This window comes from Accipiter gentilis, chromosome 1 (assembly GCF_929443795.1).
Source record: "Accipiter gentilis chromosome 1, bAccGen1.1, whole genome shotgun sequence".
NCBI lineage: Eukaryota > Metazoa > Chordata > Aves > Accipitriformes > Accipitridae > Astur > Astur gentilis.
Window position 1 is genome coordinate 7365343 of NC_064880.1, and position 17903 is coordinate 7383245.

Below are 17903 nucleotides of genomic sequence, written 5' to 3' on the forward strand. Positions count from 1 at the left end.
CCGTCCGCGGCCCTCGCCGGTCGCCGGTCCCCGGTCCCCTCAGCGCCGGTGTCCGTCCTCCGGCCACCGGCCCCGCCGAGCCTCCGCCCGCCGGAGCCATGGAGCTGGGGCGGGCGGGCCTGGCCTGGGCCGCCGCCCTGCTGCTGGCGGCCCTGGGAGCGCAGGCCGCGGCGGCGGCGGGGGATTTCGACCCGTACCGCGTCCTGGGAGTCGGCCGGAGCTCCAGCCAGGCCGACATCAAGAAGGCCTACAAACGGCTCGCCCGGGAATGGTACGTGCCTCCCCTCCGCCCCGGCCTGCTCCCGGGCTCCCATCCGTTCCCCCTGCCGCAGCACCCCGGCGGGATGGACAGACGGACACACGGTGTTGTTTCGCGTCCTCTCGCTCGAGAGAGCTAGGCCGCTGCGCTTTGAGCAGCGGGTAACGCTGCTGGGAGGTGGCATTAGCCACCTTACCTGGCTGTCTGCGCCAGACGAGGCCGGGCAGGCGGTCAGAGGCGAGCCCCGGGTCTTCCTCGTAGGCCGAGAGTCATCCTGAAACCAAGCGGACACCTTCACCCTAGAGATCCATACTGTAAAACCCTCCAGGAGTCTGGCTGTGGGGAAAAAACTTCTCCTCGACTCAACCGGGAACGTTTAATACGCCAGGGTCTAAGTCCCGGGTTGACACCTCGGCGTCCGAGGGCAACTCGACCCCCACGCTGGGGAAGGGGTTGGCTCCACAAATGTTGTGCTCCTCACTTCGGTGGCATGCACGGAGGAGCAGGCTCAAGGCATTGCCTCGGAAAATAGCCTCACCCCGAGCTTTTAGAGCCTGCGTCGTTTTGCCCAAGACATCCCCAAGGGTTGCGGCAGGAGGTGTTTTACAGGAAGAACTCAGTGGATATGTAGGGCAGGAGCTGAGGGATGCATTGCTGTAGCGGGCAGGAAAGATATGCACTCCCTTGTCCTGGGTTCGGGCCATCGTCAACACATCAGGTGGAGGGACAGGTCTGCAGGTGCATGGCTAGCGTCCCGGTGCGGCGTTTTGGCATGGGGTTTGGGTAGGGAGAACGCGTGCTGGGTATAAAATCTGATCTCAGCCTCGGGGGACACCGCTGCACACCCTAACTGTCCGTGTCCCGTTCACCTCTGAACAGAGGCCGACAGCTACCTGCCCCCCCCCCGGCCCCGGGGAAGTGCTGACCCCTTTTTCCTCCGATTCTGCCTCGTAGGCATCCTGACAAAAACAAGGACCCGGGAGCAGAAGACAAATTCATCCAGATCAGCAAGGCCTACGAGGTAACACGCTCTTCTTGCTAAACTCCTGCTGTTGTTAAAAGTTAAGCGACCTTATTTTAACATCTGGGGCTCAGCGCTTTTTCTGCATATGTCTGCATGGGAAAGGCGCTCGACCCCGTGGAGGTGGACGCTACTGACCCGAAAAGTTTCCTCTACTTTCTCAACAGAGCGCCGCTGGATGTCACCAGCACGACCTCTGTTGCAAATATTTTGCTACAGCTCTGCCCCGTTTTCGCTAAAAAGCCTCAAACAAGGGAGGAACGGGTATGCACTGAGCCCCGCGCAGCTGGGCGGCCGTCTTGCCCACGTCACATGTACATATAAGCATTTTGGGGGTGATGTAAGCAATGTTAATCACCACAGGGCTTTAGTCACTTCAAATTATTCTTTGCATAAGTAGTTATTTGCACATTGCTCCCGCGTGGCTCTCAAAATCGGCTGCCCCAGTTTGCAGCGGCTGACCCAACGCTTCCATGGCAAGCGAGCTGAGCCCGCAGAAATGAAAGTGGATTGCCAGCTCCCAGCCAAAAACCGCAGTTTCTCTTGGGGGGGCTTCTGGCTGCTCGGTAAAACTTTTGGCATTTTCTGATGCCCCCAGAAAACCCTCAAATGTTCAAGCAGATGCCAGGCAAAAGCTGCTCCAGCAAAGACCGTTAATGCTTGGACAGTGCGACGCTCAGGCTTGAGGAGCGACTGGCGTCAGAAATGGGTACAGCGGTCTTGATTCGCAGGCTCCTTTTCTTTGTGCTTTGGCTTTTTTTACCCTTATTTACTGCAGTGAGCCTGGAGGCTACACGATAGTTCCCTTTTCTGGAATATTTATCTCTCCGATGCACAGCAAAGGCTGCACATTCCCTCATAGCACATCCTTATGCCGCTGCAGTTATTTGCTAAGGGATTATCATCAGGGTGGTTCCCCCTCATGGTTTCAGGCAACCGTCCCTTCTATTATCTGCTTCCCAGATTCTCTCCAATGAGGAAAAGAGGGCAAACTTTGATCGCTACGGAGATGCCGGGGAAAGCCAGGGCTACTCTCAGCACCAGCATCGCCAGTTCCACCACTTCCACGAAGGCTTCTATTTTGACGAGTCCTTCTTCCATTTCCCCTTTAATTCGGAGAGGCGCGACACCTCCGACGAGAAGTATTTGCTCCATTTTTCCCACTACGTCAACGAAATCGTGCCAGATAGTTTCAAGAAACCTTACCTCATTAAAATAACCTCGGACTGGTGTTTCAGCTGCATCCACATCGAGCCCGTGTGGAAGGAAGTCGCTCAGGAATTGGAGGCACTGGGTAAGGATGAGGCCGTTTAGGCTGGGCACGTGTTGCTTGCCCAGCAAGGCTGCGGCGGTTACCTTCAGCTTTGGAGGACTGAGTTTAACCTGTAGATTTCCTCAGGGATTTATCCTAACGCTTTCTCGAATGTTACTAACCTTTTAATGGATGAGGCTATACATTAGAAATGAGGAAAAACTAGTTCTGTAGATCACTAGGGCAAGATGCCTCTTCTGTCCACACAGTAAGCGGCTTAGTGGGACGCTGATGATAATAAACAATGGCGTGGCTGAGGATTGATCACACCGCTGCAATTTTAGGCCACCAGCATAAATGCGGCATTGCTCTTTGTCCTGTGCTTGGCTGCCTTTGATAAGCAAAGATCCCTGCAGAATACGTCCTCAACTTTAGGGCTGCTACCATACAGTGAAGTTTTGAGACTTAGTGAACATATTTGGATGACAAGGAGGTATTTTGTACTCGCCCCTCCGCCCCCAGCTTCCTCATTTTCCCTGCAGATGTTGTCTGCATGCACTTCCAGAAAAACACAAACTCAACAGACAGCTGGAGACACAAGCAGCGTAGCTCCCCCTTACTGAGATTTCTCTCCTTGAGGTTTTAAAGTAGCACATGAAATACCAGTGGACAGAACAAAAGAGGACAACACGTTCTCTCTCTCTCTCCCCCTGCCAGATAAAGCTAGGAGTTTTAAATAGAATGTTCGAGGATTGCAATAGGAGGAAAGTACAGAGTTGGGAGGGACAGTCCCACAAATAACTCCTGAGTTACGCAGGGCACTGGGCAAGGCAACCCGTCTTCAACCTCAGTTTTCTACCATGCCTTTTGGAACATTGATGACGTTTCACTTGAGCCTGCTCTCCTTTTTCAGGAGTGGGAATAGGAGTTGTTCACGCCGGGTACGAAAGGCGCCTCGCCCATCACCTAGGTGCACACAGCACACCATCTCTACTAGGGCTCATTAATGGGAAAATAACCTTCTTCCACAACGCTGTCATTCGAGAAAACCTGCGGCAGTTTGTGGAGAACCTTCTGCCAGGGAATCTCGTAGAAAAGGTATGCTCTAGTGAGAACGTCACTTGCCGCTTCTTGCATCTGACTGGATATTCACCTCTCCTTAGCTGTTTCAGTGGCTAATCTGTTAATTCAGCCCGCTAGCTGTGCCGTGTCACAAACGCGAGACAATCCGACCAAGGCTGGTGAAACAAGGCGTTTTGAGAGCTGTAATTACAGCTACAAAGCCCAGAGCTGTCAGAAGTGATCGCGCAAGGTGGCTCCGTAACGCTTCTTGCGCCAGGGCCAGTCCCTCTACTACGCAGTTACACCAGCGACTTTGTGTGCCTGCTGTCCCCCCAGTTGTAATACCCTATGGCTGCCAGAGCTCTACAAAAGCTACCCCCAGGTTAGGAGTCTGTGATTAGGCTCTACCTGCCTGCTGGATTTCACTTCCCTTCTCCTTTTTTCGAAGTTTCATCCAGCAAATTAAGGACCGCTCGCTAACTTGTAGGCACCGTCTGCTAAAACTCACCCGCACAGAGACCCATTGTTTGTTTCATCCAGTTTTGATGCAGACCTCTGAAACTGGAGCTGGCAGCGAGAGCCCTTTCTGAGTTATAGGTAAAACCTCCAACTAGATAAAAAATTCCTGCATTTCAGCCTTGCTTGGTTGTTTTTGGGCAGAGTCCTAAGCACCCTCCACCCCCTTTCAGTGCAACATAGCTGGGTCAGCCCCCGTAGTGCTCTCACCTGCTTGTTCTCTGCCTGGAGTCTTGTTCACCTCACCTTGTTTTCCCTTGGGGTCTTCAGCAAAGGCCACCCTTCCCAACAGACCCTTGACCTGCTGTCCTCCAGGTATTTGAGTTTTCACCCCAGAAGCAGGGTCTGCTGACCTCTTGCACAGCTAAAGCAGCCATTTCACCTCCCACAGCCAGGCACTCATCAAAAACAGAGCCAGCAGTCCACTCCTCTCCCCGTGGGCCCCTAAATGAGCTGTGAGCTCCCTTTTATCTCCTTCCTCTAGGTCAAAGAGGTACCGCAGCTGAAACAGAGCAGGAGCAGGTTTGATGGAGCTCACAGGTGCCTGTTAACCCTTGGCTTCCCACTATATATATAAAGCATATGGCCCCAATGTACAGTTACGCGAAAGAAAGCAGCATTGGCACTGACTTGAGACGGTATCGACAAGAGGGTGCAATAACTTGGTGGGTTGGTGGGGGGTTGAGACTGATAGTTTTAATTCATTTCCTGTATCAAACAAGCCCAGATCAGGCATACCTGTTGGAAAGACAAACCCACGGTCTGCTTCCTGTAACACCGGGACAGCTTTTCCAGACTCGGTTCTCATTCAGACACCTAATCGTACAGCACTGCATGTGTCTGATGGCTCAGAGGTTAAACTAACATGCTGATTCTGTTTCAAGATTACAGATAAAAACTACATCCGCTTTCTCTCCAACTGGAAGAAAGAAAACAAGCCCCATGTCCTTCTATTTGATCACATGCCAGTTGTGCCATTATTATACAAGGTAACGTGATTTCTATCACTGCATTGTTGACTTGCTAATAAATCCAGCCATTCCAAAACAAAGTGCGATACGGCTGTGAGCAGAGGCAGACCAATGCCTCTAAATACTATTGACCAGCTCTAGGGGAGAGCAAGCTGATTTGTGTCAGCTGACAACAGCACAGCCAGGTGAGCGACTTCATTGGGAGATTGCTTCTCCGCACTGCCGCGGATGTATCCTTGGTGGATGCGAAGGTGCGGGTGGGTTTTGGAGTTAGCGGCAACAGGGGCACATACTAACCTTTGTTGGTAATGAGAGATTTTTGCAGCACATGTAATTTGGGTTGCCAGAAAGCCCATTTCCTAAGAAACCCCTGCTACCGTGCAAAACGTCAGGTTGTAGAATAGAGGCATGGATCCATCAAGGCTCCCTGTACGATGACTAAAGAGAATGAGAACTGCAGTTTGGCAAGGGAGAGGACGGGCTTTTACCTCTTGCAGCGCACGCCCAACAACATCGAAACAGCAGGAGGTGTTCTTGAAGCAAAGTCACCACAGGCACTCAGGGCAGAAAATGTTTACTCTCTAACATAAGCATGCGCTGGTGCTTTCTTCCCATCCAGCTGACTGCCTTTGCATACCGCGATTACTTGTCCTTTGGTTATGTGTACGTTGGACTCCGAGGCACCGAAGAGTTGTCCAGTCAGTACAACATCAATGTCTACACTCCCACCATGATGATCTTCAAGGAGCATGTCGACAGGCCTGCTGATGTTGTGCAGGTATTGCTCAGAGCCCTGTCCGAGAGCTCACGTGAAATGGATGCTGAGATTTTCTGACCGAGCTTGTGATGAGGGGTCAGCTGGTGGAGCTTTTCAGAGTAAAGAGCATTCATTCTCAGCCTAAACTCGGGCTCCAACAGAGGCAGAGAGCGACCAGTGGGAGGGAGCTCAGCATGCTTCAGCTGTGGTGTGTGACCTTTGGAGGAGGGTGGCTGCAGGTAGCTTCTCAGTCTTGGGGCCTCAAAACATCTCAGGGAATTTTAGCAAGGACCATGATTGATGGCTGGCAGCCATCCCCAGGCTTCTGACAAGGATGTCACGGCAGCTTGACTCTCCTCATCCTGCCAAGTTCTGACCTCTGCTTTCTTTGTCCTCACCAGGCACGAGATATGAAGAAGCAGCTCATTGACGACTTCCTTTCCCAGAATAAGTTCCTCATGGTGGCCAGACTCACCAACCAGAAGCTGTTCCAGGAGCTGTGTCCCGTGAAGAAGTCTCACCGTCAGCGAAAGTACGGCTCCGTGGGTGATGTGTCCTCCCCTTTTTTTGTTCCCTGAGGCTGCTCCTAAATCCACCTTTTGTTTGATTCCAAGGGAGAAGGGAAATGACTGCATTGGATCGTGCTGGGTATCTGCACCATTCGATAGTTTTCCTGCCTTTACTAGGCATATCCTGGGACAGAGTGCAGGTGGAAGGGAGGAGGAACAGGGTGACAAGCTGGAGAGCCAAGTATATGGAAGGCGGGAGTGGGCTGCCTGGAAGCAACAAATTGCGTTTCTGGCTCTTCAGGATCATTCTAGCTGGCAGAAAGGGGATGGCTGTTTCCTCTCGTGTCCAGACTGGCTCTTAATCCTCCATCTCGTTGTGTTGCCTAGGCACTGTGCGGTCTTACTTACCGGAGAAGGTGATAAGTTTGCTGAGGCTTACGAGGCGTTCTTGACTTTTGCTGCGGCCAACACAAAAGACACGCTGAAGTTTGTGCACATCTATCGTGATCGGCAGCCGGAGTTTGCGGACGCCTTCCTGATGGATGAGGAGAAGTATCGGGGAAAATCAGCTGTGAGGGTTTCCTTTTTTTCCCCCCCCCCTTCCTCCTTTTCATCTGTCATTCTACCTCGTGTCATAGGATGCTGCAACTCGATCTGACACCTAAATCTGGGTGGTGATTTGAAGCGTAACATCCGCCTAGTAAAGAGTACCTTCCTCTCTGACATCTGCGATGTTATTGGCTCGTCCAGGTGGTCATTTTGGAGAGACACAATAATGCAGGGAAGATCACCTATAAAATCTTGGAGGAGGCCTGGCAAGGCAGCAAAGAGGACAACTTCATCCTCCTTGATCTTCTGGACCAGCTGAGGACAGACCCCGGCCTTCTCTCTTCAGAGACTGTCCTGGCAGACTTGAATGATGAACTCGCTCCCGTAAGCACACAGCCTTTCCAGCTGCCTAACAACCACGTTACCTTTTAGGACAGTCCCATTAGGGTGATTCACGGGCATTATTTATGTTTTAAAACACCAAGGCAAGACTCTTAGAAGGCTTCTCACTTGTGGAAGGAAGCTCATGGCATGCTCTGAAGCCGATTTGGTCCAGGGTTCTGTTTAAGGGGTGGGAGTCCTACTGGGGCTCTGGGTAGCGGGTCAGTCATTTGCTTTTTTCTTTTTTTTAACAGATGTTCCTTATCCGATGGCTCTACTCCACGCTGGACTATATCTCAGACTGCTGGGACAGTTTGTTTCACAGTAACTGGTACGGATTGGGTGTTGACAAGTCTTGATAGGGAGCAGGATTGCTGTTTTCTGGTTCAGAGGCATAGCAGAACCAAGTTCTCATTACCAGGAATTGAGACCGTATCGACACACATAGGTGCCTGTACTCTCTCGAGCTTGAGGCAAAGAGCGCTGACACCACAGTGAAGTCAGCTTCTGCCTCAAGTACTGGGTACTTTAGCCTTGAGACTGAGCGTGGACATTAGACTCCTGAAAACACATATCCACTGTTGGGTTTTGCCGCTTCCCTGACGCCTCATTTTAAAAAGGATCTGTTTTTATCCTCCTCCCTTTGGGTGGGAGTGGGACAGTGCTCAAAATCTTGATTGTCTTTAAGGCCCCAGGAAACAAGCTGAGTTTCTGGGGAAACCGCATGGTATTACATGAGGCAGGCAGGAACTGCAAGTCGAGCAGAAACAGCGCAGCTCGCGGACCTGATTGCTCTTTGCAAATCTTCCCCTCAGGCGAGAAATGATGCCACTGCTGTCCTTGCTTTTCTCTGCACTCTTCATTCTCTTTGGCACCGTCATCGTTCAGGCTTTCAGGTGAGTGCACACCAAAACGTCCTAGGGGATCTTACAGGCCAGCCGTTAGCACCTCAGTCCAGTCTGGTGCCTTAAACACACACAAGATAATCTTCCTTTGCAGCGATTCGAGTGATCCCAGGGACTCTCCTCCCTCCGAGAAGGAAGAGACCACTGCAAAGACGGAGAAGAACGACGCAAGCTTCAGCAAAGAGAGCAACAGGTTCCCTCTCTAATAATTTCTCCAGAAATGTTTTCTGCCGAAGCATTGCTTGAGGAGCCTCTGTGCAGAGAGAGCATGTGGAGAGCATTAGGTGGACAGCAGAGACTTGCTAGAGCTGCGCGGACATAGCGCAGTCATCGCGCAGGGCAGCGCGGGCACAGCAAGGCGGGTGGGAGTAGCATTCAGCCAGGACCCAGACCAGCAAGGACAGGGGTGCACAAACAGCTATTAAGTGAGTCCCACAGTGTTTGCCCCAGACAACATCCCTGGAGGAAAGGTAAAGGTCTGCCTGACCTGTCGAGGAAGAAAGATCCAAGTCTGGCCACTGCACCAGTTAAACCGGCTTTAGCTAGAGGGCACAGGGACAGCTCAGTGTAAGGGGGCAGGGAACAAGCGCACAGGTTCTCCGTCCTTGGTCGCGCCCGGCCCCTCATTCCCCTTTAACTCTGTCACCATTTTGTTGCCACAGGATTCCCAAAAAGGGCTTTGTCGAGGTGACTGAGCTAACAGACATCAACTACAACAGTAACTTGGTACGCCTGAGGCCAGGTCACATGAATGTGGTCTTGATCCTGTCCAACTCGACCAAAACCATCCTCCTGCAGAAGTTTGCCCTGGAAGTCTACACATTCACAGGGTAGGCTGGGGCCCTCTGCCGGGTTTCTGTTACCGTTTTAACAACTTGTATAATGCTGCTCTGACGACAAGTTAGGAGCAGTGTCGGCTCGATTGCTAGAAGGGAACACTTCTGGCAAGCCCAGCGGCCTCTGTGCTCGTCAGTGGCAATGAGCCACCAAAAACCGAGCAGCCTTTCCTGGCCATACTCAGTGAAGGTTGGCCAGACAGGTCTGGCAGTGCCACTGCTTTGGCCATACCCACATTTTGACAAACAGAGAGCACAACAGTACTGCGTGCTAGGTAACTATCACCTGTGCCAAACTGGCTTAAAAAAGGAGCTCTGGCAACACAGCTCTGCACCTGCCCTTGTTTACAAACACTTACCTGTCTGGTAGGAATCCGGCCTGACTCGGAAGACATGCTAATCCCACTTCTCCTCTGCTCTTCCCCCAGGAGTAGCTCTCTTCATTTCTCCTTCCTCAGCCTGGACAAGCACCGAGAATGGCTGGAGTACCTGTTAGAGTTCGCGCAGGATGTGGCCCCCATCCCAAACCAGTACGACAAGCATTTCCTGGAACGCGACTACACAGGCTACGTCCTGGCTCTGAACGGCCACAAGAAATACTTCTGCCTCTTTAAGCCTCACAGATCGGGGGATGAGGGGGGAACCCCGGGATCCTGCGAGGATTACGATTCCTCGCTACACACGGAAGCCAGAGGGAAATCCTCCTGCAGCCCAGGATCTAGATCCATTAAAAACAAATTACACAAATTGTCCTTTTGGATGGAACGCCTCCTAGAGGGTTCCTTACAGAGGTTCTATATCCCCTCGTGGCCTGCGCTAGACTGAGGGATTTTAAAGAGATTCTAATGGACAAACTTTTTATGAAGATGACAAAGGACAGCTCTTTCCAGGAATACTCAAACAAGCGTGATGAATGGACCTTAGGTTTTAGATGAACTCTCCTAGGGCCAGCGACTAGATAGAAAATATCTCCCCGCATCCAGAGCCCAGGAGCGCAGCCAAGCGCATCAAAATCCCCTCCACTGACTCGTCGTGCGTTTGGATGCCGAACTGCTGAAGAGCCGAGAAGTCCGTTTTTCCCTTCTTGTCCTGCCACATCTGCTTCCCAAGTCGCCCCTGTTCTGTCTCTCGTTTTACCTCGGTTGAAGAAAAACCCGTGACTTCTCTGCCGTGGTGACTCGGTCCAGACCGAAGGCAGCCGGTGATGCAGGTGGGGTCGTGGTTCTCTCTCCCATTCCCCGTGCGCTTAGCCTGTGGTGCATGGTGTAACAACGGCAAGACCCTGCAGACTCTCCCAGGCCCTGCCCTTCTGAAAGGCCTCCTCCCACCAGGCAGTCGTACTTTATTGGCTTTCCCTGTGGTAAGTGATCTGGAGTATGGTCGGGAACATCTCCCTCATAGCAAATCTGTAGCTGGGACTCACCTGTGGTGCAGGCTAGTAGGTGATCTGCATGTTTCATGCTCCTCGTATCATAATTCCACGCGCAGCTTCACCGGCCAAACCATAACCATGGAGGGAAGGGGTTTTGCACGGCCGTAAATACTGTAAAGGTGTTGAGCCATTTAAATGTCACATTGATTTTTCAGATGCCTTTCTGCTTCTGTCGATTTTTAGACTATCTATCCTAGAGCCATAACTTTAACTGTGTCCTCAGATTGTAGGCGTGAGCTGCTATGAGCCAGTAGATGTATAAAAGAAACTCTACCTAGCTGCTAGGGAGTCGGTGTGGGCTCCTTTCAAACACCCTTACATCTGTAGTACAAACCAACCTTTCTTTGTATCAAGGAACCCAATTCTCTGATGATTGTATTCTTGAAAGGTTGCCCCAGAAGTGCTGTATCATCAGACCATTGCTTATGTGTGAAATTCCTTTTTGGTTTAGGCGTGGGTTCAGGATGCTCAGTTTCAGCCTCTCGCCCATTTCCTTCTTGCTGCAAACCTTTGTTTCTCAATGTGCAGGCTGCTGCCTTGGGGTTTTTTTGTTTGTTTGCATTGGGGTTTGGGGTTTTTTTGTCTTTTTGAACTCATAGGTCTGCGTGAAGCTAGAACAGTCGTAAAGCACAGGTTTGGTTTACGCTTTGCTCTAGCAGTGCTCCAACAGCCATTTTCAACACCATGGGGGGAAAGAGTGGCCCTTTGTAAGGTGAAGGGAAGGCAAGCAGACTCATGGCCGTTTTCCACTCCTCAAGCGATAAAGCAAAGCAGCAGGGTTTCTCTTCACAGCCGGGACTGAAATCCTGTGGGGCTGGTTCTTCCTTTTCACTGTGCCGGGGCAGACACTGTCGCCCGCGCTGGTCCTTGCCACACCTCTTCTAGCCACTCCGCACAGGACCCAGGCCCCTGCAGTCCCAAGTCGCCGTTAGGCTACGGCACTGCCAAAGCACGGGGATCCGAACGGGGTGGCCTTTGCTGCAGGGCTCTGACGGTAGAGCACTTGGTCGAGCATGTGGTGTTAACGCAAAGCTTGCTCGGTCCTTGCCATCTTAGCTACCATCTTAGTGGAGCAGCCAGCGTGTAGGAATAACCATGCCAATCTCTGAGCTAGCTGCCGATCCCCATACGAAATCCGGGAATGCTCAAGTCGTTTCACTGCCTACGTGACCCAGTTGCTCACAGACCCTTGGCTTGCTGCATTCCTCCCTGCCCTGGGAGTAGATTGGCATGCTTCAACCACCACAGGTATCTCAAAGGCCGTGTATAATGTACTTCCAAATAAAGGCTACGATGCTACCAACTGACCCTATGTGAGGTTACTTAATTTTAGCTCAGCGGACTCTGGGCCACAGCTTGCGCTGCTGCACGGATAAGGCACTCAAGTAGAGGGAAGGAAGGAAGGAAGGCGAAGTCTTCTCCCTGCCAAAGATCTCCGAGGCACACACGTACTGCTGAAATAGAGCGGGAGGGGAAACGACATGCTGGCCTGACGCTGCTAGACTTTGTTTTCTTTTGGCTGGAGCAATTGCCATAGTGCACTCATGCTTCTCCTGCAGCTTGCTCTGCAGGTTGTGGCCAGAATGGTCTTTAGCCCAGCGGAAGGCTCCACATAACTTTTTAAACAGTTGCAAAAGCAAAAAAATACTCTCTGGGTCTCTGCTGTCTCTTCAGCTAGTCAGAAACCAGGAGAAAACCCTTGACACGTGAAAAAAAGTGCCTAGTTGTGCTACAGCAAGGGAGTTCCGTCCTGCCCCAAGTGAGACGACAAGGCCTTTCTGGCCTTCAAAATAAATACAGTTCACGTGCTGCACACCTGTGGGAATCCTTTTTTTAATTTTCTTTTTACCACCAGTAACCTCCCCTTTTAGGCTGAGTTTTGCTTAAGGAGCACTTGCAGCAGTCCACCCTTGCCGCCTGTGGCTGGATGGGAGCACAGCTCCTGTTTAGCTGTAACTCTGCCCTTCACCGCTTTTAACCAGGTCAGACGAACTCGGCTTGTGTCGCTGTTCTATGGAAAATCTTCTTTCATGGGCCAAAGCAAACACCAAACTGTGCTGAACCCCTCGTTTAGTTAGCTTTGGTGTTCTTCGTGGAGCGCTGGGCGCTCGCTTTCTCGTAGAAGAGCGTGGTCGGAGGCTGCTTACGCTGGAGGTCTGTCTGCCCTCTCCCAGCATTTGCGAGCCCTCACCCCCAGATCATTTCCTAACCTGCTGCCTCCAGCGGCGCTCAACCCATATCGTAACGTATCGTCAGCAAAACGCACTTGTGATTGTTATGCACATGGTGGTTGGTAATCCAAAGATAGAGAAAATTCAGTCCTAGTGCACTATTCTAGTGAACTCTGAGCGATCGCACGCCGCTCAGAAGCTGAAGCAAAGGGATACAGGCCCCCAGTCTAAAGGTTGTACCAAAACTCCTCCCTGGACCGAGTGCAGTGGGCAGCGGCCATCTGCGGCTGCCGGCCTCCGCTCTGCCGTGCACCGAAAGCCTGCCAGGAACTAGTACACTAGCGCAGCCTGAGAAGTAGGACTGAAAACTAGGTACCTATTTTGCACTTTTGATACTACTGGGGGTGGGGGGGGATTAACTTATTTGGCAAACTTGTCTTTTTTATTTTCGGTTTTGTTTTCGGGTTTTTTTGTATTTGTGAACAGGCACTGATGTCATTTTGTTCTAAGATGATTACAGGTTCGCAACCAAAATAAACTATTTTAATGTGTGATGAGGTGGCTCTGTGTTTCCATGTACAAACTACCCTCATCTCCATGTCAGCTCAGAAATTCCAGGAGCAATAAAACTACTCCTGCTGTAGGAGATGCCTGGTTATCACCAGCAGGCAATGTAGTCACATATGCCCCTACTCTCAGAACAGGACCCAGGCCACCTTTGGCTGCCCTCCCTTCCTCTGTATTCATTGTCCTGCTGCTGCGCCTTAATGGGAGAAACCTTTCGCCAGTGACAGTTTTGCCAGGAGCCCCTACAAGCTGGGTGAGTAATTCCAGCTGGGAGAGCAGAGGCGAAACGCCATTAGCCTCATCTTTTCCTTTCCCAGGCAAACGCAAAAGCTACAGACACCAGTCAAATGGGCTCTTCCAACCCATCTGCTACCTACAGTTTATCAGCTTAAAAATTACCTTTTCTAGCGGTAAGCAGCATTTATTTCTCATTGCAAAGCCTGTGTTCACCGTGACTGGGGAAGGGGAACAGGACAAGGAAAGCCTGGGCTGAGGTCAGGGCTGCATTGCCCCTGGGGCAGGCGGGAGCTGCCCTCATCTTGTCTTCACTCCAGGGAGAACGCAGAGCATCTCAAACAGCAGGTTTGCCCCCAGGAGGGCTGTGTTACCTAAGACAAGACAAAAAGGGGGAAACAACCAAGCCATGAATGCCCAACTGCTTTTGCCCACAGTGGTCAGCTGCCTCTGCCAGGCACACGTCTTTCTTACTCTCAACCAGTTTTAGACTCACCAGAGACGTCGTACATCGGTGCAACTTCTACAAGGTCACATCCCACTATGTTCAGTCCTTTGCAGCCACGAATGATCTCCAAAGCCTAGGGAAAAAAAACAGATTTGGGATCAAGAAACACATCTGACCTAGCGGACTGGTCAGGGCTCTGCTTTCCCCACATGCAGCTAAGGAAACCCAACCTATGCAGGCCAAATCACATCAGTTCAACATTTCCTTTCCTCATTACCACCCTTTCCCTGGCAGCACAGCCTCCTTTAATGGGAGCAAAGACATCCCCTTCCCACTGGGAAACAAAGCTGCATCCCCCTTACCTGCACAGGCGTGAGTCCGGCTATCTCTGGTGTCCCAGTGCCTGGCGCATATGCGGGGTCTAGTCCATCGATATCGAAACTGATGTACACCGGCTTGTCCCCCATCTGCGTCCTCACCTCCCCCATCAGCGGCACCAGGGACTTCCTCCAGCACTCTTCAGCTGGGACCACCCGGAAACCCTGCGGGCACACAGACACGCAGGTGCCCACTCAGGGAAAGGTGGGCAAAGCGGAGCATCCTCCTGCCCCGCCAGGGATTTCTGCGGGATAAATCCTCATCCCAGGGCCAAGCTGCAGAGGTGCACCTCGAAGCACCCTCCGCTCACCCCCACTTTCTTATTTTCCCCTCAGCTAACGGCTCGGTGCGCCGGGAGCGTTTGTCCTGCGGGCCAAGCCACCGGCATGGGACAACATGCAGGAAAGACATTTCTTTTCCTGCTGAAGCTAAGGGAGTATTAACAACTGGGAACATTAATGGCAGGGAAAGAAAGCGGCACTCTGTGCATGCCTGCAGCTGAGCTTACCTGGTCCCGACAGTACTTGCAAGGATCGGGGTCATAGGAGGAGCCTCGGATGCCGATCTGGACCACACGGCTGCAGTCCAGCAGCCCTTCCTCCACGCAGCGCCGGAACGGAGTCCCGTGGTAGATCTTCTCCCCCAGGGCTCTGTCTCCGGTGTCAGTGTGAGCATCCACATGCACAAGTCCCACAGGACCATGCCTGGTAAGGGTGGCCACGTTAGTCGCTGTCCCGTGCGCGATGGCCCTGCCTACACCAGGGACGGCAAAGCAGGAGCCTTCCCAAGGCTCCTTCCCAGGTCCTTATTCTACACCTCCAGGTCAGAAACTTACTTTTCTGCCACCGCCTGCAGGATGGGGTATGTTATGGTGTGATCTCCACCTGCAACAGGCCAGGCAAGAGGCTGTAACACACTGCAAGAGGTGCTCAGCACTCACTATGTTTGTTCCCAGGTGATTTTTCCCCCCCCCCCTTGCATTTATCTCGCCTTTGTTTATATACCTCAGGGCTTCATTCCCAAAGGAAAACCTGAGGCTCCCGGGTGCAGGTTGCTTCCTCTCTCCTCTTCCCTCCTCGGGAGGACCAGAGATGCACAACTGCTGGCAGGGGCAGCCCATGGAGCAGGACCCTTGACCAGGTTTATAAATAGGTGCTTGATTCACTTCCGAGGACATTGTAACTCATAATTTGCCCCACGCTACTATATACACTCGCTTCATTTAGCGATGCCAAGCTGCGACAGCTGGACACTTGAATACGTATCCAAATCATGCCTCGTGCAAAGCAGCATGCTGCTAGGCACTCGCTCAAGCTTGAAGCTTTTCAGAGGGACACAAACTGCTCTTGCTTCGGGTCCTGCTCAACAGGACACTGAAAGCATACCGCTGACTGGATTTGCGGTTGAGCTTCAGGCTGTGCACTGGAACAGTCTCTCGGCTGACCCATTCCCACCATTTTTGACACAAAAGGCATCATGGATGGCAGTAATTTCAACAGAGAGCGTGTAAATTTACCCACGATTTACCCATCTAGCCCATGATTTAGCAGAACACCCCCTGCAGAGGAGAGATTCATTGCTCACCTTCCACCGTGTTCAGACTGAATGAGGGCTGGAGGAGAGGGAGTTTGGATGAGCGGGGAGGCAGTGGCACGGCAGGGAGATGTGGGGTCCTTACCCAAGGTGAGGGGCACACAGCCAGAGGCCACTATCTTCTGGTAGGACTCTCGGATGAGGCGGCAGCTGTCGGGCAGGTTATAGAAGTTCACGTTCACGTCCCCGATGTCAGCCACCTGCAGGGAGTCGAAAGGCGCTGCCCTGGTGCTGGCGTTGTACCTCCTCACCATCACCGACTCAGCCCGGATCTGGCGCGGACCAAACCTGGGGAGACAGCACAGCCGGGAAAAGCTGCTGGGCAGAGTTCCCAATGCCAGCACCGCGCACCCAGTGCTCCTCTCAAGGGAGGAGAGCTGTGGTGGCCGGCTGGAGCAATGCACCGGCTTCTCTGGCACCACAGTTAGCCCTTACCTGGCTCCCGGCCGGTTGGATGTGCCCGTGTCTAGAGGGACACCAACGAAAGCTGCATCGAGTCCCTCTGCTGATGCCTGCATGGGCAGCTTCATCATGGAGCAGACCCCCACAGGCCGGGCCACGAACTGGGCACTGGGGGGCACATTGAACTGTGAGCCCCAGCGGCAAGGGGCCCCGTGCCCCGGGGGCCAGAGGAGCCCCATGGATGCACCGGGTGAGGAGCCAGAGGTAGCCGGGGACCACGGGTTGCGGCATGGGGTGGCCGCCGCAGCAGCCGCAGACAGCTTGCGAGCGCAGAGCCTGGCTTCCCAGGACAGCAGCTGGCTGCAGCCAGCCCAGAGCAGGCGCCTCATCCTGCCCCACAGGCTCTGACCCTCCACCCCACACGGAGTGGAGCGAGGGGTGCTGTGGAGAATGTTCCGTCTCGGCTGGAGTGCCGCAGCCAGGCAGAGAGCCAGCCGCCTCCACCACCCCTCCCCTCTGCCTTCCCCAGGGTTCAAAGTGCGGCCGGACACCCCGCTGCTCGGAAAAGGGCAGAGATTCAGCTCAGGCCTCGCGTTCCCCCTCCCGGCCACCCCCCTTCCCCACAACACAATCTGCTTCCCGGCAAACACCGGGAACAAACGTGGCAGCAAGGGGCTTTAGCTTGAGCATCTCCAACAAGAGCCTGCCTAGGGATTAGCACAACAGGGCAAGAGGGACGCGCTGGGAAATGTTCCAGTTTCACTCCCCTCAGGCGTTAGCAGAAAGTAAGGCAGCATTTCTTGCGTTATACTTTTAAACTGCACTTTACAAAAGCACCCAGAATGCTGAAGAATCATAAAAATGCCTCATTAACGAAAGGCAGGCAGTGAGAGAGAACAAAAAAAAGTCTAACCTCAGCAGAACCGTAGACAGACAAAATGCAAGCAAAGGAGAAGCGATAGTAGGGATTTAAGAACCAGAGGCAGTGCTGCGGGACAAGCATTTTAGGCCATTTTTAAGGACAGAGAGATGAAATTAGATGATTTCAAGGGGAAGCAAATTTCAAATGCCTGGAGTTAACCAGCACAGATCAAACCCTGCTTGGCCTAATAACAACACACTTTAAATCCGATGGCTCCGGCTCCTAATTCCGCTTCATACTCATGTAGCAATTGGACCTGGGAGGAAAATCAAGGGGAAAAAAAACCCGGAGTATGTTCACAGCAGAACCCCTGCACCACACAGTTGGTTTGGATAAGGAATATGTGTGTATTCCACACCCGGTACCACAGGGACAAGGTAAGTCTCGGCACGTCAGTAAGCCGAGCTGCACCTTGCTGACCTAACCAGCTCTTGCTGGCTCAGAGAAACAGCAGAACAGCAGCAAGAGAGGTCGGAACAGAGCTCTATCAGAAAAGCGACAGTATTTACTCTTCAAAAAGCTCCAGAGACAGAGTCCAGAGAACAGGCCTTGCTGCTAGACACGGGCACAGAGCTCAACAAGAGCTCATGCACAAACCCAAGGCAGCCATCCCAGCTAAAAATGTGCTGCAAGAACTCAGTATCTACGAAAAAGCAGCAGCAGCTTTGGTCAGGGTCAGGTCAATATTAAAAAGTTCTTTTTCTGCAACTTTTTCCCCAAAGAGCTCATTTTCCATGA

At 52.5% G+C, this 17903-nt stretch overlaps 2 protein-coding genes across 3 annotated transcripts; one reads left to right on the forward strand and one right to left on the reverse strand.

Annotated features, from left to right (window-relative positions):
- The first annotated feature begins 26 nt into the window (after nt 1–26).
- On the forward strand, nt 27–12145 carry DNAJC16 (DnaJ heat shock protein family (Hsp40) member C16). 2 transcript variants are annotated; one of them, XM_049835556.1, is made up of 14 exons: nt 27–271; nt 1214–1280; nt 2244–2574; nt 3446–3630; nt 4995–5099; nt 5701–5859; nt 6240–6370; nt 6735–6918; nt 7098–7280; nt 7532–7608; nt 8093–8173; nt 8277–8375; nt 8845–9012; nt 9447–12145. In XM_049835556.1, exons 1-14 carry the CDS (start codon nt 99–101, stop codon nt 9841–9843), a joined length of 2340 nt encoding a protein of 779 aa, XP_049691513.1. In that variant the 5' UTR covers nt 27–98; the 3' UTR covers nt 9844–12145. The 2 variants fall into 2 exon arrangements, with proteins under 2 accessions (XP_049691513.1, XP_049691611.1); XM_049835654.1 differs by lacking the exons at nt 27–271; nt 1214–1280; nt 2244–2574; nt 3446–3630 and adding an exon at nt 4078–4191.
- Nucleotides 12146–13522: 1377 nt separating this feature from the next.
- On the reverse strand, nt 13523–16727 carry AGMAT (agmatinase). Its single transcript, XM_049791102.1, has 7 exons — nt 16277–16727; nt 15927–16129; nt 15084–15132; nt 14757–14952; nt 14233–14412; nt 13919–14003; nt 13523–13796 (listed from the first exon to the last, which is right to left on the reverse strand). The coding sequence occupies exons 1-7, from the start codon at nt 16630–16632 to the stop codon at nt 13723–13725; spliced, it is 1143 nt and encodes a 380-aa protein (XP_049647059.1). The 5' UTR covers nt 16633–16727; the 3' UTR covers nt 13523–13722.
- Between the last annotated feature and the right edge of the window lie 1176 nt (nt 16728–17903).

What these genes read in the sequence shown, in the direction of transcription:
- DNAJC16 (XM_049835556.1), top strand. Translation starts at nt 99, where the DNA reads ATGGAGCTGGGGCGGGCGGGCCTGGCCTGGGCCGCCGCCCTGCTGCTG. An exon ending in CAGGGAATCTCGTAGAAAAG is followed by an intron (nt 3,631 to 4,994) that starts GTATGCTCTAGT and finishes TTCTGTTTCAAG; the next exon opens with ATTACAGATAAAAACTACAT. An exon ending in TTCAGCAAAGAGAGCAACAG is followed by an intron (nt 8,376 to 8,844) that starts GTTCCCTCTCTA and finishes TTGTTGCCACAG; the next exon opens with GATTCCCAAAAAGGGCTTTG.
- AGMAT (XM_049791102.1), bottom strand. Translation starts at nt 16,632, where the DNA reads ATGAGGCGCCTGCTCTGGGCTGGCTGCAGCCAGCTGCTGTCCTGGGAA. An exon ending in TCCAACCGGCCGGGAGCCAG is followed by an intron (nt 16,130 to 16,276) that starts GTAAGGGCTAAC and finishes CTGTCTCCCCAG; the next exon opens with GTTTGGTCCGCGCCAGATCC. An exon ending in ACCGATGTACGACGTCTCTG is followed by an intron (nt 13,797 to 13,918) that starts GTGAGTCTAAAA and finishes GTCTTGTCTTAG; the next exon opens with GTAACACAGCCCTCCTGGGG.